We start from the raw sequence: 22,734 nt of genomic DNA on the forward strand, positions 1-22,734 counted from the left end.
TTGCTTTTCAGCTTAAAATGAAACTAGTTGGCTATGGCATAGAAGATTAGGTCATGCCAATATGGAACTTATTTCCAAACTTTCAAAAAATGATTTTGTGAGAGGTTTACCCAAAATAAATTTTCTTAAAGACAAAATTTGTGATGCATGTCAATTTGGTAAACAAACAAAAACTTCTTTTAAAACTAAGAAACATATTTCCACTACTAGACCATTGCAACTGATACACATGGATCTTTTTGGACCAAATAGAGTTGCAAGTCTAGGAGGAAAATATTATGCATTTGTTATTGTTGATGATTTCTCTAGATATACTTGGGTTATCTTTCTTGCTCATAAAGATGAGACACATAATGCTTTTACCAAGTTATGCAAGAGAATTCAAAATGAAAAGGGCTATACTATTTCAAGTATCCGAAGTGATAGGGGAAAAGAGTTTGTTAATAAAAATATTGAAACATTTTGTGATGAAAACGGTTTTGTGCATAATTTTTCTACTCCTCGAACTCCTCAACAAAATGGGGTAGTAGAGAGGAAAAATAGATTTCTTCAAAAGATGGCAAGAACAATGCTCAATGAGAACAATTTGCCTAGTTATTTTTGGGCCGAAGCGGTAAGTACTGCATGTTATATTATAAATAGAGTTATGCTAAGGTTTAAATTAGATAAAACCCCCTATGAGCTTTGGAATGAGAAAAAGCCCAACATTGGTTACTTTCATGTATTTGGATGCAAATGTTTTATTTTGAATGACAGAGATAATTTAAGCAAATTTGATGCAAAATCTGATGAAGGTATCTTTCTTGAGTATTCTACTAATAGTAAAGCTTATAGAGTATTCAATAAAAAGACTTTGACTGTACAAGAATCTATGCATGTAGTATTTAATGAATCTAATTCTTCACTCTTCAAGAAATCTATTGATGAAGAAACAGGAGGTATAAATAATACGGAAAGTCTCAATCTCAACAAAGAGAAAACAATAGAGGAAATTCAACATGGAGCCATCAGGAAAGATCATCAAAATTTAATACAAGATGCAACCAAACAGTGAAAATTTGTGAAAGATCATCCAGTGGAACAAATTTTGGGAGAACCTTCACAAGGTGTAAGTACTCGATCATCTCTTAGAAATATTTGCAATCATACTGCTTTTCTATCTCAAATTGAATCCAAAAATATTGATGACGCACTTCTTGATGAATCTTGGATTCTAGCTATGCAAGAAGAGTTGAATCAATTTGAAAGAAATGATGTTTGGACACTTGTTCCTAAACCCAAAAATCATACTATTATTGGAAGAAAATGAGTTTTTAGAAACAAGAAAGATGAGTCCGGAGTCATTACTAGAAATAAAGCTCGACTTGTAGCCCAATGTTTTAATCAAGAAGAATGAATCGATTATGATGAAACATATGCACCTGTCGCAAGATTAGAAACTATTCAAATGCTACTTGCATATGCTTGTTATAAAGATTTCAAACTTTTTCAAATGGATATTAAAAGTGCTTTTTTAAATGGTTTTATAAATGAAGAGGTATATTTTGAGCAACCTCCAGGTTTTGAAAATCATATTTCCCCAAATCATGTTTTCAAACTCACAAAAGTACTATATGGACTTAAATAAGCTCCTAGAGCCTTAATCATTGAGCCTTAATCATTGTTCATTTTGAGAGATATAGTTTGCGCTGTATTGTTCTTATTTCACTCATTGAGGAGTGTTTTCTGATAACCTACCCACTATCAGCTTTTGTATCAGAAAAATGGTGTGTATAACCCTTGTGTGTATAGAAAGTATTCTACACGGGGAATAGTTGAATCACCACGTGTAAGGTGATTGCAAGTGTAGAGGGTGTTCTACACAGATCCTTTGTAGTGGTGTTGTTCAAAGGTGTAATAGGTTTCTATCTCCACCCGAAGGAGGTTGAATAGTAAATTTGGGAATCCTCAAGGGGTAGCTTGAGGCGAGGACGTAGGCAGTGGGGCCGAACCTCGTTAACATACTGAGTTTGTTTCTCTCTTACCCTTACTCTTTATATTTATTGTTATTTCATATTTTGTTTATATTTTATATTATATATTTGATTTATAATTGTTATTTTTTTAATAAAACTCAATTCACCTCCCCTCTTGTGTTAGTCATCTGGGCAACAGTATGTAAGCAACTTTGTAAGTTTTAATATTTTTATTAAATTATAAAATTAAACCTGACATGGCGTGTCACATGAAAAAAAAGAATAAAATAATATGAAAATATTTTTAAAATTACGAATCATATAAAGAAATAAAATCATTAAAAAAAAAGAAAAAGTAATTCAAACCTACAAATTCAGTTTTTAAAAATTATATTTACAAATTAAGAAATAAAGCAAAGTTCCTAGAGTTCAAAAATAAAAAAATTTAAAATAAAAACTGGCCAGGTTTGAGAACACAACTATTATCAAATATTTTCAGATTACTTCACTATTATTTACAAACTATTCATTACTATTCATAAATTACTCACTGTATTCATTGCTATTCACATATATCTAAATTATTCGAAAGTTTGGAAAGTGAGATGGGATAAGAATTTTGTATATAATATTAAGATAGTTTGTGAATAGTAATTGGATAGTTTGAGTTGAGTATCTTTTGAGTTTTGCGAAATGAGAGAAAAAAATTAAACAAAAAATATTATAAAGTTAAAATATTGTAAAAATATAGTTTAAGAATTTTATTTTTGTTTGGAGATTTAAAAATGTTGTAATTGTTTTTTATTTTTTATTTGAAAGTTTAAAAAAATTATAATGATTAGTTTAAAAAATTTATAATGATTAATTTAAAAATTTTATTTTTGAATTATTTTTAAAAATAAGATGAAATGTTATTATACTCCATTTGGGCAACTTGTATGAACAGCAATCCAAGCATCGGTATGGGCAACGCAAGTATGGTCGGTTCCACTTTGGGTGGCTGCACAATCAACATAGCTATTTATCGAACATTTAAAATCTTATAGATTTCATATGTGGAATGCCACGTGGATGTTAGATTTTCGTTAACAAAAATTCTATTTGTAATTATTTTTGCGTATTCTTTTATACACTTTATTGATGTGATTAGTTGTGTATTCAAAAAATTAAAACAGTCAATTATATCAATAGAGTACATAAATAATATGTAAAAATAACTGTATGTAGCATTACTCGTTCGTTAAATTATTTAATAAAAATATGATAAATGTTCTTATTCACAATAATTATAAACTCCAGGGGGTATTATATGTAATTACGTCATTTGGATCAACCTTAAGGACTCTTATAACATCTAAATAAAATAAGTTAAACGGGCAACAATATCATGTAGTTCTATCTACAAGTTTGACTAGTGTATTTGGGCTCCTACCTAATTCCTAACATGATGTTATTAATTAATTTTTTATGTAACTTAACGTTTTAATCAAGTCAGATTGCATCAAAATTAATCAAATTGGTTTGTGACGTTACTTCTCGACGCTGCTCAAGTTATGCAGTCTTGGCCACCCAATTCAGGCGACCGTATGTGTTTTGTTGGGAATGAACCAACTTTATTCTATTCAATCACCTAAAAAAATTTGATAGGCTGCTTTATGTTCTAGGCGACTTCAACCACGTTGCAACATTAATAAGACTCAATCCCAACCCAACAAGTAATTGTCAAAACATAGGTAGGACAACTGAGCTACCTTCTCAACCCTAATACGTCTCTTTTGCTCCCAACATCGTGCAATAACTCCATAAGTCGCAACCATGTCGGTCTGTTTTCATTGAGGCTTCTCAGTGGGTGTCAAGACTCATCTTTCTGGTTTAGTTAGCATTTTTTTTGTTTTTTCGTTTTATAACCTACAATTTGTCTCGGTTTGGAAGGTGAGCGAACAAATGTTTCTTTCCCGGCCACTTCCTACAACTACATCTCATCAAACTCACATTATTTTAGTTCTTTTCTATTCCTCAAGATCCCTCACAATTTGGACTCTATAAATACTACCGGGTGCATGTTCTCTTCAATCAACACAACTAGCCGGCCAATACCAGAAGTGAAAAAAAAAAAAAAAAAAAAAAACCAGCTCTAAAAACATTCTTCTCCTAGCGTTTAAACCATGGCTTTTTCCAAGTATTGTTTCATTCTGTCCATGATCATGGCATTGCTATTCTCAAGCGCCGGAATGAGTCTTGCAGCTCGTCACCTTTTGGATACACCAGCTGCTCCACCCCCAGTGTTGACACTGCCTACAATCCCATCTCTGCCCAAGGCGACCTTGCCTCCACTGCCCTCTGTGCCAACGCTGCCTAAAGCCACGTTGCCACCACTACCTAGCATGCCATTGCCTACTTTGCCGACTCAACCTACTCTTCCGAAGCCCACATTGCCACCATTGCCCACAAACCCATTGCCAACTCAACCAACTCTTCCAAAGTCCACATTGCCGCCGCTCCCAAGCACCCAACTCCCAACACTGCCAACAATGCCTACCGTCCCCAAGGTTGCACCGATGCCAACTATTCCACTGCCCACCATTCCAACCACAATCCCTTCCAACATTCCAACGACAATCCCAACAATTCCTTTCCTCTCCCCACCACCATCAAACTAGACTCTGGACCTTGAGATGCCACACTGTCATTCTTCGTTCTTATGTTTCTTTGATCCAGTTGTTATGTATAAGAGAATATGATGTTTGATTTCTATAGCTTTCAAGTTATTCTTTGGTTATGTCAGCAACACTTGTGAGTGCTATTATATTGTAATCGTCCTTATGACTATTGCATATACGATATCTTTTTTGTTTTGTTAGTTTCAGATCTCACCATCTCGTGAAATTTATGCACTCGTCTCCTTCCTCTAATAATCGATTCCTAACTTACTTCAGAAGTTGAGTGGGCATGGGATTTTTATTTGGCCTTATGTACTCTCTTTTTAATAACTATTTGGAAATGAAAAATCGTTATAATCAATTTAGAAACACTTACAAGATTTTTAAAGTAACTGGCTTGCAACACTACGAGTAAGCCACTCAATTTATGCACTTTGGCAGCTCTAAATCACCGAACCTCCAGCCTTCTATAGTTTCTCCATGAACGTTAACTCAATCTCTGCAACCATGGGAGCTCCAAATTAAAATCCTTTTCGCCAATGAACATGCCCGCACCAATAGACTCAACAAACTTGAAGTGATGGAGGTTTATTTATCAGACGAGATTGTGGCTTGAATACTTGGAGGATCTCCTCCTTATAGTTTTTCTCAAGAATACCATGAGAAATCAGCAGCTTTGGCCTCTCGCTTAACCCTAAAATTCATGTATAATAATGTATATATAGGTAATGTTAATTTAGGGCAAAGTGTCCAAATCGGACTTAATTTGTTGAACCTGCTAATTTTTTATTCAAGCCATTGTCGCTCGCACATCGGATGCTTTGACTACTTAGATTTTGCTCTCTATCACTAGAACAACCGAGTAAACTCTGATATGAAGTTCGCTCAAGCGCTTATCAAGCAGGATGTTGAGTAAACTCTCTGGTCGAGTTCCCCTTGAGCCATTAATGAGCTGAAGCCCAGCCAACTCTGTATGATATCCACCCAAGCGGTTGTTCAGAACAATCTTTATGGTGATTTTTCTTCGTATTTTATTCATGTAATTTTCTAATTTTGTCTTGTGACTTAAATTTAGAAAAGTACGACTCAAATAAAATTAGGTTTTGTCACACGAATGCACCATCAATGCATATTCTACATCAACAATTTCAAAGCAATGATATTACCAGAGGGTTAAATGAAAGGAAAAGGTGGTATAACAATTACATCAAACAGAAGTAAGAACTTGATAGACTAAGCCCCGTTTGTTTTCATTTCAACATTCAAATACATTCAAATACAAATACTTTTCAATTTCAAATTTTCAAATTTTTAACTTTTTAATGTGATGATTACCTAATAATTACAATTTTTCCAAACTTCCAAACAAAATACAAAAATCAATTCAACTTTTTTAAATCACAAAATAAAAATTATATCAAAAAATTATTTTCTAATAATATTTTAACTTTATAATATTTTTATTTAACTTTTTCTCTCTTATTTTTCAAAACCCCATAAAACATCTTAACTCAAATCATTTCATTACTATTCACAAACTATTTTAATATCATTCATAAATTTTTCATCTCATCTCATATTTATAATCAAATGAGGCCTAATAGTTTGATATTCATTCCCATTCTTAAGTTTATTCTACCATTTTGGTTCTATTAAAAAACATAAAAAGTTAGGCTATGTTTAGTAAGTGAAATAATCTCAATACCATCTACTGATCATTTGAGATCACCTTATTGGAGCATTAACATGCACCACAATATGCCACCACCTAGAAGCAGCAGGATTATGATGATCATTTCAGTCGTGGCAACAACACTGCACCAGACTTGTAGCTATTGCCCTCACATTTAGCACTTATTATCAAAGATTCCAGTCTAAGTAATTTACTAGAAAGTCCCTCAAATGAATGAAGTGTCAAGTACTATTTTGTATTTTCAGAGTCAATAAATTGTACAAACATTCTTTTATTCTCTAGTATGTTAGCTGGCTATACCTTTTGCTATATATAGATAGCATAGTTTGTAAAGTTTATCACATATTGAATGAAAAGTTGATTTCTTTTTCATCAACTCTACTCTTCTTTTTCTTTTTCTTACATGGTATCAAGAACTTGAAGAGTGAAATTTTTCTTCCATGGCTACTAATTCCTCCAACTTCACCAATTCCACCAGATCCTTATTTATAAATTTTACAAACATTCTCAACCCCTACAGACTTGACCATAGGGACAATCCTTCTCTTCCTTTGGTTCCTAACCCTTTTATCACAAAAATTACACAACTTGTTGAGCCAGAAACAAACTTGGTTTTATCAATGGCACTTTGTTAAAACCAAAAACTCCCACTGACACTCTATTTGATGCATGGAATCGATGCAATGATCTTATTGTGTCATGGCTTCAAAATCCAATCAATCTAACTCTGAAATCTAGCATTGCACTTGTTGATGATGCTAGACAACTTTGGACTGAACTCAAAGATAGATTTACATAGGAGAATGGCCACCGAATTTTTTCCATTAAAAAAAGCCTTGACAGGATTACAATAGGATCATGATTCTGTCAATCTTTATTTTGGCAAACTGAAAACTCTATGGGATGAACTCACCATATATGACCCTTTACCTGATTGTACCTGTGGTAAGCTCATTGTTCTTTTTTTATAGATATCAAAGAGATTGTGTCATACAGTTTCTCATGGGTTTTAATGACTCTTACCATGTCACTCGTTACCAAATCATATTGTTTGACCCATTACCTCCTCTCATCAAAATTCTTTCAATGATTCAATAGCAAGAAATGCAGAACCTCATGATTTCAAGACTGTCTTCTCTTGATTCCATGGCACTTGCTATTAAGCAACCATCCAACCCATCTAAACCACCATACAGAGCATCCAATCAACAAAAACATGATAGACCATTTTGCACATATTGCAAAATTCAATACCATACTCTTAAAAATTGCTTCAAAGCAGGTAATGCACAACCTCCTCTTTGCACTCATTGTCATTTGACAGGTCATTTGGCAGAAAAATGCTATAAACTTCACAGATACCCACTTAGAAATAAATTCCATGTCAAGCATAATCCTCTTGGTTTTTCATCCGCTAATCTCACCTCAGTTGAACCAATAGCTTTTACAGATGAGAAAATGACATTCACAAAGGACCAATATCAACAACTATTGTCTCTATTGCCGTCAAAGGAGGTTTCCATTGCCAATCACTTGGTTAATAATGTTCAAACAAATCGTACTTCCTCTTCTCTCATAAATGGTATACACTTCTGTCTCACTTCATCTACCTAAGCACACAACACTGCACCAAAAACATCTTGGATTATTGACACTGGTGCTACAGACCATATGATTTGTAGCACCTCTTTTTTCTCAGCCATTACTTCACATGTTTCTTTTGTGGCAAGACTTCCCAATGGTAGCACTGCAGCTGTTTCCCATATAGGCATTGTCAAAATCACTAACACTTTAGTTCTGCACAATGTGCTCTGTGTTTCATCTTTCTCTTTCAATTTAATCTCAGCAAAACAATTGACTAATTCTCTTTCTTGCTGCTTCATATTCTTTTCACAAAATTGCTTTATACAGAACTTTTTGTCATGGACCACGATTGGTATGGGTGAGATGAATAATGGCTTTTATCACTTGGTTAATGCTGAAGTTTCACCACCAGCTCTTCTTCATCAAATTTTTGTTTCTTTGCCTAAAAGTTTTTCTATTTCTAATACTTTTAAATCTGTTGATTCCATTTCTGATCTTTGGCATTGTAGAATGGGCCACACACCCATTTCAAACTTACATGTCATTTAAGATCCTTCTATCAAAAATCACTTCTGTTTAATTTCTAGTGATCAACTTTGTCTTATTTGTCCCATTGTGTTTCAAACTTCCTTTTCCCATTAACACTCATAAAAGCAAGAAAATATTTGAGCTCATACACTGTGACATCTGGGGACCCAACTCTAGTACAACTTATGATGGTTTCAAGTACTTCTTAACCATTGTAGATGACTTCTCAAGAAATACTTAGATCTATTTGCTTAAGTCTAAATCAAATACTAGAACTTGTATAGAAGCTTTCTGCAAGTTAGTAGAAACTCAGTTCCACACTAAAGTTCAAATCCTCAAAAGTGACAATGGACTTGAATTTCAAATGACAGATTTTTTCAATAAAAAATGTATCACCATAAAACTTGTGTGGAAACCCCACAACAAAATGGCATAACCGAGAGAAAGCATCAACATCTCTTGAATATTGCTCGAGCCCTTAAAATTCAATCAAATCTTCCACAAAAATACTGGAATGATTGCATTCTTACTGCAACATACATTATCAATAGTGTACCTAGTCCAGTACTCTAAAACAAAACTCCTTTCGAGCTCTTGTTTAGCAACCCTCCCACTTATTCCCACATGAGAATTTTAGGTTGCTTATGTTTTGCCTCAACTCTATCTCAAAACAGTAAAAAGTTTGACCCTCGAGGTAGGAAATGCATTTTCCTTGGGTATCCTTTAGGAATCAAAGGATATAAACTCATTGACCTTGACACTAATGCAGTTTTCATTTCAAGAGATGTCACCTTTTATGAGAATATTTTTCCTTTTCATCATCAAACCCTTCCTGCAGCTACTGCCCTTTTGCCTGTTTTTAATAATTTTCCTTCTTCCCCTTCCCCTCACATTCTGCTTACTCATTCTCCTTTGACTCCTCCACAACTTACCAACCGTTCCATGCCCTCCTTCTCTTCATCCTCTCCCTTACAAACTTTACCCTCTGAACCCATTCTTCCCGCATCACCTCCCAATCTATCATCATGTTCAGACTTTTCTCCTCAACCTGCTCTTAGAAGATCAACAAGAACAAGAAGAGCACCACAATATCTTCAAGACTTCCACTGCCAACACATTTCTTCTATTTCACCTAATCAATTTTGGGCTCCATCATCTTCCTGTTCAGGTATACCATTCCCTTTATCTTCATCAATTTCTTATGATCACTTGTCACCAAATTATTCTCTCTCTCCTTTTTTTTTTTTTTTCCGCCACAATTTCTTCACACATTGATCCTAACACTTATAAACAAGCTATACTGGACACTGACTGGTGTAAGGCAATGGAGATTGAGATTGTAGTTTTAGAATTAAACAACACATGGGTCCTCACTGATTTACCCCCTAGAAAAATTCTCATTGATTGTAAATATGTTTACAAAACAAAATACCACTCAATTGGTACTGTCGATAGGAAGAAGGCTAGGTTGGTTGCTAGAGGTTTCACTCAAAAGGAGGGAATAGACTACCACAAGACATTTTCACAAGTTGTCAAAATGATCACTGTAAGATCCCTTCTTGCCTTAGCAGCTATTCATGGATGACATTTTCAACAATTTGATGTCAACAATACCTTCCTCCATTGTGACCTCTATGAAAAAATTTACGTGAAGAGACCTCTTGGCTATAGCAAAGGTTCTCCCACTCAAGTTTGCAAACTGCTCAAAAGTCTCTATGGCCTTAAACAAGCCTCATGCCAATGGTATGATAAATTTTCTCAATCTCTCATTCAATTTGGATTCACTTAATCAAAAGCTTATTATAGCCTCTTTACTTGCACCAATGCTGACACATTCACAACCCTTTTAGTCTATGTATATGACATGTAATGGCTAGCAATTCCATTCATTCTATCTGTTCTCAAAGCTTTTCTGAATCACCATTTTAAAATCTAAGACCTTGGTTCTTTAAGGTATTTTCTAGGCATTGAAGTTGCTAGATCACCATCTGGTATTCATCTTTGCCAAAGAAAATACGCTCTAGACATTCTTTCAAACTTTGGACATCTAGCTTCCAAACCATTAAAAATTCCCATGGACCAAAATCACAAACTTAGCAGATCTTCTGGTTCCCCTCTACTTGATCCTACTATTTATAGGTGCCTTATAGGCAAACTGTTATATCTCACCATAACCAGACCAAACATTAGTTACCTTACTCATGTTCTTAGTCAATTTTTAGACCATCCCTCTTCCCCTCAACTTACTGTTATCCACAAAATTCTCAGATACATTAAAAATGCTCTTGGTCAAGGTATCCTCCTATCTTCAACATTTCCAATTCACCTCAAAGGCTATTGTGATTCTAACTAGGCCTCATGTCCAAACACAAGAAAATCTGTCACTGGTGATTGTATTTTCTTGGACCACTCTCTCATTTCATATAAATAAATAAATAAACAAACTGTTGTATCTTGATCCTTTGCTGAGGAAGAATATCGAGCCATAGCCTCCATTTCAACAGAGTTCACTTGGCTCAAATAGCTATTCTCTAACCTGTCTACTGCTCATCCACAGGCAATTGATTGTATTGTGATAATCAAGCTGCAATTCACATAGTAGCTAACCATGTTTTTCATGAAAGAACCAAATATATTGAAGTGGACTGTCATCTAATCCGAGACAAAATTCTTGAAGGCAGTATCAAAATTGCTCATATTCCAACTCATTCACAACTGGCTAATATATTTACCAAGTCCTTGCCATCTCATATTCTCTACTCACACCTCTCCAAGATGGGAATAGCAAATATATATTCTCCATCTTCCCGTTTTTTTTTGGGGGGGGGGGGTGTATTAGAGCAACATGCACCATAATATGCCACCACCTTGAAGCAGCATGATCATGATGATCATTTCAGTCGTGTTGTTATGCCACCACCTTGAAGCAGTAGGATCATGATGATCATTTCAATCGTGGCAACAACACTACGCCAGACTTCTAGTTGCTGGCCTCACATTCAGCACTTATCAACAAAGATTCTGTTGTAAATAATCTACTAGAAAGTCCCTCAAATGGATGAAGTGTCATGTACTGTTTTGTATTCATGTACTATTCTTTTTTATGAAAGTGTCATGAAGGAGTTTATCTTTGATTTTTTACGAAAGAAAGGTATGTAATACTATTGGAATCTAAGGAGAAAGAAAGAAAGAATTGCACTTTCTTCCCTCAAATAAATATTAATACTTGTCGTTTGAAATACCATCACAAATTTACAAATTACTACAATGGCAACATGGTCATTTACTTAAATTTCAACTATTAACATTCTATAATTTCATTTATCTTTTAATTAATTTTGACAAGATGTCATTAGATCTTAACAAGGGATAAATTTCAAGTGAGTAGAATAACTTTCTATAATATGATATGGCTTATTATAGTGATGGTTTGAAGAGCTAATTAAAGAATTTTCTCATAAGACTGCCGTACAAAGGCATAAAGGGCCCATTTTCCTACATATCTAGAGTTGGTCTCCATGTCAAGATTGCATTAAAATTAAGAGAAATGATAGATGTAGTATTTGTGATTGTATAAATATTACGTAATCATTTTAAAAAAAGTGAATAAATATAAAATTTATATAAAAAAAATATTTATTTAATAATAAATCTCACTCTTTTTCAAAAAACCTATACTATATTTATATAAGATTTATTGGAAATTACGTTCTTTAAACCCATCAGAAACCACACACAAATTTCTAGCTAAACCCATTGCGATTAGTACTTTATCTTTCAGACTCCAACTAAATTACAGCATTAATCAAACTGTCCCTAGAAGTCAAATCATAGGTTGGACAAGTGGGCTGCCTTTTCGACCCCACTTCGTGCCTTTTGCTTCCAACTTTCTAGCTTTAAACCCATTGCGATTACTACTTATCTTTCAGACTCCAACTAAATTACAGCATTAATCAAACTGTCCCTAGAAGTCAAATCATAGGTTGGACAAGTGGGCCACCTTTTCGACCCCACTACGTGCCTTTTGCTTCCAAATTCATTAAACAATAACTCATTGACGAATCGCAATGAGTCATGACCATTTCGTTAGCAGTTTTTTTTGGAACATCCTATTTCTCTTAGTTTGGAAGGTGAGCGAACTAATGTTTCTTCACACTTCCTCTAACAACATCTCATCAAACGTCTCATATTAGTTCCTTGTATTCCTCAAGCAAAATTAGGGCTCTATAAATACCACCGGGTGCATGTCATCTTCAATCAACACAACTAGCAGATCATACCAGAAGTGAAACACCTCACAAAACATTCTTCTCCAAGTGTTTAAATCATGGCTTTTTCCAAGTATTGTTTCCTTCCGTCTATGATCATGGCATTGCTATTCTCAAGCACCGAGATGAGTCTAGCAGCTCGTCACCTCTTGGATACACCAGCAGCTCCGCCCCCAGCATTGACACTGCCTACAATCCCGTCCCTGCCCACGGCAACCTTGCCTCCACTGCCTAGCACGCCATTGCCTACTTTACCGACTCAACCAAATCTTCCTATGCCTACATTGCCACCATTGCCTACAAACCCCTTGCCAACACTGCCAATTCAACCAACTCTTCCAAAGTCCACCTTGCCGCCGCTGCCAAGCACCCAACTCCCAACACTGCCAACAATGCCCATGATCCCCAACGTGGCACTACCTCCGATGCCAGCTTTTCCGTTGCCCACCATTCCAACCACAATCCCTTCAATCCCCTCCATTCCAACTACAATCCCAAAAATTCCTTTCCTCCCCCCACCACCATCAAATTAAACACCGGTTCTTGAGATGCCTCATGTTCGTGCTTCACTACTTGAGTTTGGATGTTTCTTTGCGCATTACTTGAGCTATTCTGGATTATGTTAGAACCTGTATCTCTTCTTATATTGAGAGTTTTCACAGTCGTGAGGGGTTCATTTGCATTTGTCTTTATAAGAGAATATGATGTTTCATTTCTATAGTTTTCGAGCCATTCTTAATTGGTTATGTCAGGGACGCTTGTGTTTGTTATTATATTGTAACCGACCTTATGAGTATTCAATATATGATATCTTTTTTGTTTTTTAGTCTCAACTCTATTTCCTCTGATAATCGAGTCCCTATCTTACCTTAATTAAGAGTTAAGTGCATGCGCTTGGACTTCTATTAGACCTTATCATGCACTGTCTTTTCTATAATCATTTCTCAAAAAAAAAAAAAAAAAAATGCACTCATTGCTACTAGCAAGCTTGGGTAAAAATTATTTCAGAATATATATAAATACTGATCTCCATATATACTAACAGGTATTTTACACTTTGAACTCCGAACTACCAAAAGTACCAATTATTCATTGTACTATGATATTATAAAAAGCATACAAAAACATCATTATCTATTTTGACCGTTAAGATGAATGAAAAGTGGATAAGAAAAAGTGATATCGCACATTCTTGACGGTTGGATATTCTTAATATGAAGCTGTTGAATAAACCCCCCAAGTGTGAGATGGGTTTGGGTTTGCAGCCACCAACTCCATGCTCACCCACCACCACCCACCATTGTTAGGCCACCCACCCTCTCCCAAGTCAGAAGAAACTACAAATGGTGGGCTGCTCTTTCCTATAAATAGGAGGGAGCTCAGATGCAAAATGGGCAGTGGGTAAAGAGAGAAAGATGGACCTGAGAGAGAAATAGAATTTGTAGAGTGTTTTGTAAATTCCGTACAAATTCTAGAAAAGAGGCTCCAGTAGACGTAAGCAATTTGCTGAACCACTTTAAAATTATTTTGTATGATTTTTGGACAGGACGTAAGCACAACAATTGGTATCAGAGCTCTGGTTCGAGCTGTCTGAAAATTCAAGTTGCTCAAAATAAATTTTTGACAACTCCAGGGTGTTCCTCGCGTCGAGACGAATCCGTTGCAGCAAACAGAATCGAAAACGGAGGTCGGAGGAGCCCACACGCTCCCCTAGAAGGTCAGCGCGTGCATCTGTTGTAATTCACGCGCCCCCACGCGCATCGGAGGTTGAAGACGACTGATCCACACACGCCCACGTGCCTCCACTCGCTCCAGAGGTTGAAGACGCGTGAAGGACACGCTCCCACGCGCCCTACAGAGGTTCAGCGCGTGTACTACACCCGCCACACTCTCCCCCATGCGCACACAGTGCTGTAGCGCGTGTAATCCACGCGCCCAGTCACCACCCACTGGCACTGTGACGCGCGTGTAATCCACGCTCCCACGCGCTAGACAGATCAAAACCGTCCATTTTTTAGATCCATTTTCGGCTTGATCTAAGCCATTCGGAGTTTGATTTCAGCAATCAAATAGTGCTTTCCTACTATTTGGATCGTTCCGGACTCATCCGTACGGTTAGAATTTTGAAATTTTGAGTCTAAATTTTTTAAATTCAAATGAAAGGATCTGGAAGAGACAGGAGCTCTGAACATGCCAGTAGCTCAGGACGTCGGTCCACTGTGTCAAATGCCAAGTTTGAAGTTGAGAAGTTCGATGGAACAAGCAACTTCGGCATGGGGCAGTGTGAAGTCATGGACGTTTTGATCCAACAAGAGTTGGATATTGCGTTGGGGGGAAAGCCAGATAATATGGCTGATCAGGGTTGGAAGAAGCTTAATACTTAAGCTTGTAGTACAATCCGATTATGCCTTACCAAAGAACAAAAGTATTTTGTCATGAGAGAGACAGATGCTAGGGTACTTTGGCAGAAATTGGAGGATAAGTTCATAAAGACGAGTATTGAGAGTCGTTTGCACTTGAAGAAGAAGCTCTTCAGATTCCAATTTCGTGAAGGTATTTCAATGCCTGAACATCTGAATAATTATAATCAAATTCTTGCTGATTTGTTAAACTTGGATGTTAAAATCGAAGATGAAGATAAGGCTTTACTACTGTTAAATTCCTTGCCTGATACATATGAGCATTTAATTACTACTCTATTGTCTGGGAAGGAAAATATTAGTTTTGAAGATGTATCTAGCTCTTTAATTAGCAATGAGTACCAGAGAAAAGATAAACAAGTATAACAAGATACATCAAGTGAAGCGCTAACAGCAAGGGGGAGACCACAGTCAAGGTATCCCGGAAGGAGGAAAGGTTTTCATTCGAAAACCTGAGCTACATCACGTGGTTCATCAGTCGGCAGAAAACTCGCCAGAGACGAGTGTTCCTTTTGTCACAACAAAGGACACTGGAGGAAGGATTGTCCAAACCGAAAGGAACAATAGCAAAATCAACCCTCCACAGCCAATGTCGTGGACAGAGATGACGAGTCAGATTTTGCCTTGGCAAGTTCATCATCCATTTGTCATTCCGATGAATGGATTATGGATTCCGGATGTACCTATCATATGTGTCCCAATCGGGACTGGTTTACTGACTTCATAAAAATTGATGGTGGAGCAGTACTTATGGGCAATGATAGTGCTTGTAAGACTCAAGGAATAGGTAGCATTCGGTTAAAACTGCATGATGGTAGCGTCAAGACTCTGACAGAAGTTCGGTATGTTCCGGACTTGCGGAAGAATCTCATCTCACTGGGATCTCTGGATTCAAAGAGATTCAGAATCGCCATTGAAGACGGAACTCTCAAAGTACTAATGGGAGTTCAGGTGGCAATGAAGGGCTTGAGGCGAGGAAACTTGTACTTCTTGCAAGGAAGTACTGTTGATGGAAGAGCTTCCACAGGCTGTGAGAAGCTAGATGAGACTGATGACGACACTATCAGTCTTTGGCATATGCATATGGGACACGTAGGAGAAAAAGTTTTGCAAACACTGGTGAAGCAAGGCTTACTCAAAGGTGTCAAGACAGGTAAACTGTCTTTCTGTGAGCACTGTGTATTGGGGAAGCAGAGGCAGATCAAGTTTGGAACCGCAATACACAATACACAGGAAATTCTTGACTATGTGCACTCCGATGTTTGGGGACCTACCCAAAATGCATCTTTGGGAGGTAAACATTGGTTTGTAACTTTTGTTGATGATTATTCTCGACGTGTGTGGGTGTATACGATGAAGAATAAAGATGAAGTGATGAAAATCTTCTTTGATTGGAAGAAAATGGTTGAGACTCAGACCGGCAGGAAGATCAAGCGGCTCAGATATGATAATGGAGGTGAGTACACTTCAGACCCCTTCATGGAAGTATGCTGGAGAGAGGGAATTGTCAGACACTTCACGGCACGAGGTACACCGCAGCAGAACGGTGTGACAAAACGAATGAATCGTACTTTATTAGAGAAAGTGCGATGTATATTGCTGAAAGCTGGATTCAGTAAACAATTTTGGGCTGAAGCTGTGACATATGCCTGCTACCTCATCAACCGACTACCCGCAGCTGCCAATGACGGAAAGACACCCATTGAAATGTGGAGAGGTAAACATGCTACTGATTATGACTTTTTACACATTTTCGGATGTTCTGCTTACTATCATGCTAAAGAAAGTAAGCTTGATCTTAGAGCCAAGAAAGTAAAATTCTTGGGCTTTAGTACTGGTGTAAAAGGGTATAGACTCTGGTGTGTAGAGTCCAAAAAGGTAATCATCAGTAGAGATGTTACATTCAACGAATCTGAGATGCTTAAGTCACATAAGCATAAAGATTCCAGTGAAGGCAGCAGTGATAGTGAAATATCAGATGATTCACAGAGTGTGAAGTTTATTTCAAAGAAATTGGGAAAGCATGGACAAGATGAGGTTGATAATCCAGTCACAGTACCTCCAAGTCAACCCGAGTCAATAGCAACCAACAGACCGAGACGAGAGAAACGTGTACCGACACGTTACGCAGACTAGGTGACATATGCATTACCAGCTGAAGGGGGTGAGATCCCAACCACTTACAGAGAAGCCGTACAATCTAGTGAACAAGTTGAATGGACAAAGGCGATGAATAAAGAGATGCAGTCTCTTGACCAGAACCAGACTTGGGAGCTTGTGCCGCTTCCAAAAGGAAAGAAGACAGTTGGTTGTAAGTGGATCTTCAATCAGAAAGATGATCAAGCTGCTAAAAATGGAGTGCGATACAAAGCTAGGTTGGTAGCCAAGGGCTACGCTCAGACAGAGGGAATTGACTACAGTGAAGTATTTTCTCTTGTTGTGAAGCATTCATCCATTCGGATATTGTTAGCTTTGGTTGCACAATATGATCTTGAGTTAGCACAGCTTGATGTAAAGACAGCTTTCTTACATGGTGATCTGGAAGAGGAGATTTATCTGTCTCAACCAGAAGGATTCAAAGAAGCTGGCAAAGAGAATTGGGTATGCAGTCTGAAAAAGTCTCTCTATGGCTTGAAGCAGTCACCTCGGCAATGGTACAAGCGTTTCGACCGCTTTATGTTGGATCTGAAATACACTCGTTGCCAATACGATCATTGTGTATATTTTAGAAAACTTGCAAATGGATCTTTCATTTATTTGCTTTTATATGTAGATGATATGTTAATTGCATATAATAGCAAGGGGGAGATAAATCTCTTAAAAACTCAGTTAAGTAATGAGTTTGAAATGAAAGATCTGGAAGAAGTACGAAGAATACTGGGGATGGAGATCGGCAGAGATAGGGTGAAAGGTACAGTTCACCTTACTCAGAAGCAGTATCTGAAGAGAATACTACAACGATTCAACATCGACTCGAAGACGAAGCCGGTGAGTACTCCTATGGCCCCATATTTCAAGCTCAATACATTGCAGTCTCCTAAAACCGATGAAGAGTGGGACTACATGAGGAATGTCCCATATGCATGTGTTGTTGGAAGCTTAATGTATGCCATGGTGTGTATATGACCTGATATCTCCCAGGCCGTTAGCTTAGTTAGTCGCTATATGCATAATCTTGGAAAGGATCATTGGCATGCGGCTAAGTGGATTCTACGGTATATTTCAAAGACCGTAGATGTTGGTTTGAGGTTCAAGAAGAGTGAAGATAGTCTAGTAACTGGATATGTTGACTCAGACTATGCAGGTGATCTTGACAAACGCCGATCGACAACTAGTTATGTGTTCACTATGGCTAGAGGACCAGTTAGTTGGCGATCAACTTTGCAGTCAACAATTGCACTATCATCAACTGAGGCTGAATACATGGCTGTAACAGAAGCCGTGAAAGAAGCTATTTGGTTACAGGGATTGGTAACAGATTTGGGCTTTAAACAACAAGAGGTTACCGTTTACTGTGACAGTCAGAGTGCAATTCATTTGGCCAAGAATCAAGTATATCACTCTTGAACAAAACATATAGATGTCCGATTTCACTTTGTACTTGAAATATTAGAAGAAGATGACATCAAACTTCAGAAGATTGGCACTAAAGATAATCCAGCAGATATGTTGACGAAGGTCGTCACAGGGAATAAGTTCCAACACTGTTTGGACTTGATCAGTATTGAACACTGCTAAGCACCCTCGGGTGCATTGAAGCGCATTCAACAACGGAAGTCTCTCATGTTAAAGAATGGGGTGCATTCATTTGAAAAATAAATCAGTTTGTAAGCATCATAGTATGACACACTTGGGTGGAGGGGGTGATTGTTGAATAAACCCCCTAAGTGTGAAATGGGTTTGGGTTTGCAGCCACCAACTCCATGCTCACACACCACCACCCACCACCACCCACCATTGTTAGGCCACCCACTCTCTTCCAAGTTAGAAGAAACTGCAAACGGTGGGCTGCTCTTTCCTACAAATGGGAGAGAGCTCAGGTACAAAATGTGCAGTGGGTGAAGAGAGAAAGATGGACGTGAGAGAGAAATAGAATTTGTAGAGTGTTTTGTAAATCTCGTACAAATTCTATAAAAGAGGCTCCAGTGGACGTAAGCAATTTGCTGAAACACTTTAAAATTATTTTGTGTGATTTTTGGACAGGACGTAGGCACAACAAAAGCTACCCATTATTAACTTTTTGTGGTTTGATGGCGGTTTGCTTTAGTTTTGATTGTTTCAGATGTAAAATGCAAATGATTTGATCTTGTCTATGAACAAAAAGAAATGTTGTTTATGAGTTTCTATCATCTACTAGACTACCATTGAGAACGTAATTGTTTTCAAATATTCTCAAACTATTTCATCATTATTCAGTACTGTTATTCTTATACTATTTTTTTTTACTATTAATAAATTATTTCACTAGTATTCATAAATATTCTAAATATCTAAATGGACTCTAAATTTTATCCATCATTATAGTTTTATTCACCTAAAAACAAATGAAGCATATATATATATATATATATATAATTATGCAAAAAGTTGGAAGATTTGATGAAAGACTACATATATATTGAGGGAAAAAATAAGGACGATGATCTCAACAAGGGAAAAACTTCAAGGGAGAAATTTCTCGTGTTACTACGAATAATTTTGGGTTAGGTGCAGAAGCTAGCAGTACTTATTGACAATGCCATCTGCCATATTTTAGTTCAATAATATAACAAAATTTGACTTGGCATGTTACATGTCAAAGAACAATAACAAAAATATGAAGATCTACAAATAAAATAATATAAAACCTAAAATAATTTAAAATTACAAATAAAAAATAAATTGAAACCTGAAAATTTAACATTTATATAACTAAAATTAAAAATCAATGGAAAACAATAATAATAATCGAAAAATTTTAAAAAGTGGCCAGGGACGTTGCTTGTATTGATAGCAAGGGATTTGATGAAAAATGAAGTCTTCGTGCATTGTTATTAGATAAAAAAAAAAATTGATAAAAAATATTAATATTTTATTATTATATAAAGAGTATCTAGTTAATCCAATATGAAAATGAATAGAATACGCAAAAGGTAAAACATGTGATATTAGCCAAATAATGACTTTGCCTTTACCTATTCTAATCAGAGTGCTCTTAAGTGTTGCTTAGCATTGGCACTGCCTACAATACCATCTTCGCCCAAGGTGACCTTGCCTGCACTGCCCTCTGTGCCAACGCTGCCTAAAGCCACATTGCCACCACTGCCTAGTATGCCATTGCCTACTTTGCCGACTCAACCTACTCTTCCAAAGCCCACATTGCCGACGAACCCATTGCCAACACAGCTAACTCTTCCAAAGCCCATGTTGCTGCTACTGCTAAGCACCCAATTCCCAACACTGCCAACAATGCCGACCGTCCCCATGGTGGCACTACCTCCACCGCAAGCTATTCCAATGCCCACCGTCCCCATGGTGGCACTACCTCCACTGCAAGCTATTCCAATGCCCACCATTCCAAACACAATACCTTCAATCCCCTCCATTCCAACTACTACCTTGACAATTCCCTTCCTCTCCCCACCACCTTCAAATCAAACACTAGTTCTTAAGATGCCACATTTCCATTCTTCATTCCTCTATATAATTTGTTTGCACTAGTACTCATGTTCTTTTGGATTATGTTAGAACTTGATTCTAGGCCTGTGCATAAATGGCTTGGGCCTGGCCCACCCGAATAACCCGACCCACACAACCCGTCAAAGACGGGTTCATCGGGTAGACAATTACATAGCGGGTTGAGTTAGATGCAGCCCGTCGAACTCGTGCAAACCGATATTCCTTTGCCTCATCTTCTCCCACTGCAAAACCCTAGCCATTGTCACCCTTCTCCATCACATTCTCCCTCGCCATTCCACACTCTCAGTCTTTCTTCCCACGAGGAGAAAAAATCCTAATCTCTCTCTCTCTCTCTCTCTCTCTCTCTCCCCATGATCATTGCTCCAAGATCACGTCCATTCTCCTTGCCCGTACTCCCCTCTCGATTTTCTTTGGATTAAAAGACAACATCGACTTGATTTGAAGATCTGGAGATTTGGAGATATGAAGATTCAAAAACTTTTGATGGTAGCGAGAATGACGGAAGTGGGATCTAAAGAACCAACGACAATGGAAGTGGGATCTGCCTAAAGGTGGATGGGTTTAATTTCTAAACTAAAAACTCTCTACCTGGTTCGCTTACTCTTATCTCTTGCGTTGCGTTGCTTCACTTCTTCAATGCTACGCCTATTTGGAGACTACAATGAGAAAAGATGCCGCCTAAGATGGAGAAGCATTCCAAGGCACAGGAGGACCTTTTCTGCTCTCTTGAATAGGCTTCGGCCAAATTTCCTGCTCTCATCAGTATATTTGCTATCATTGGTAAAGTTGCTGGTGTTGTGCGTGAGCCCAAAGGATTTAGAATTTGGCTCTCCGAGTGTTCCATAGATTCTTCTTCCATTGTTGTTGGTATTGGTGGTGATGGGGTGTCAGTGCTTAGAGAAGAAAAAAGGGAAAAGGAAAGTGGTGAAACTGTGAAATGCAGTGTTCGATTCTAGAAGGTGGTGGCCCAGCCTGAAACATGTCGGGTCGGATCAGGTCATTTTCATTTCAGCTGGTTTCCGGGTCAGATTGGGTCGGCCCCAAATGTGACTACAGTGCATTGGGTTGTAGGCCTACTTGATTCTCTTATTATACTGAGAGCTTTCACAGTCTTGAGGGGTTCATTTGCATTTTTCTATACAATAGATTTTGATGTTTCTTTTTCTATCATTTTCATGTCAACACTAGCTATTTGGTCATGTCAGCAACATTTATTAGTGTTATTGCATTGTAATCGTCCATGTGACTAAGAAAATATGATCTCTTTTGTGTTTCATTAGTCTCAACTCTCCCTACCTTCCCATCGAATTTATGCACTCCTCTCGTTCCTCTAAGATGGTGGCTATCAATTGGCTCAAGAGTTAAGTGGGCTTGGAATTTTCGTACTACTTTATGTACCATCTTTTCTATAACAATTTGGGAAAATGAGTATCACTACAGAGTCCAAATGGATCACAAAAACAAAAGTCAATGTGGGTGCAAAACCTAGATTCTATCCTCGATCTGCATTGCCAATCCATGTGATATTGATTTGAGGTAACAACAGTACTACTACGACAATATATGACAGACACAGAGACAGAGTCGAGCTATATAGAAGCATGGAATCCATATCTAGTGTGTAAAAACTAAAAATGTATGGTAATCTCTATTGACAATTTTTTCAGAAAATACTCTCCACTTCTCAACTAATAACTATTTTAAACTTTACGCTCTAAATGAATCAAAAGTAATATAATACGTACACCTCCAATTATAAGAAAGTGACAAAAAACATCATTATTTATTTTGAACATCAAGATGGATGAAACATAGGTAAGAAAAAGTGATGTTGTAAATTGTAAAACGCATGTTAATTGAAGGATGAAAAGTTTTTCTTTTTTCTTTTTGTTATTTTTTGTTCATCATGTATAAAGAGGTTCAAAGACCCGTGTAGAATGTTGCTGA

The 22,734-nt window shown here is 37.1% G+C and overlaps 1 protein-coding gene across 1 annotated transcript; it reads left to right on the forward strand.

The window, feature by feature from the left end:
* Positions 1-4,025: 4,025 nt before the first annotated feature.
* LOC122301655 (protein PELPK2) lies at positions 4,026-4,815 on the forward strand. Its single transcript, XM_043113054.1, has one exon. It carries the CDS (start codon positions 4,121-4,123, stop codon positions 4,613-4,615), a length of 495 nt encoding a protein of 164 aa, XP_042968988.1. The 5' UTR covers positions 4,026-4,120; the 3' UTR covers positions 4,616-4,815.
* Positions 4,816-22,734: the final 17,919 nt, after the last annotated feature.

The sequence above is a fragment of the Carya illinoinensis genome, chromosome 1 (genome assembly GCF_018687715.1).
Source record: "Carya illinoinensis cultivar Pawnee chromosome 1, C.illinoinensisPawnee_v1, whole genome shotgun sequence".
Classification (NCBI taxonomy): Eukaryota; Viridiplantae; Streptophyta; class Magnoliopsida; order Fagales; family Juglandaceae; genus Carya; species Carya illinoinensis.

What these genes read in the sequence shown, in the direction of transcription:
- LOC122301655 (XM_043113054.1), top strand. Translation starts at nt 4,121, where the DNA reads ATGGCTTTTTCCAAGTATTGTTTCATTCTGTCCATGATCATGGCATTG.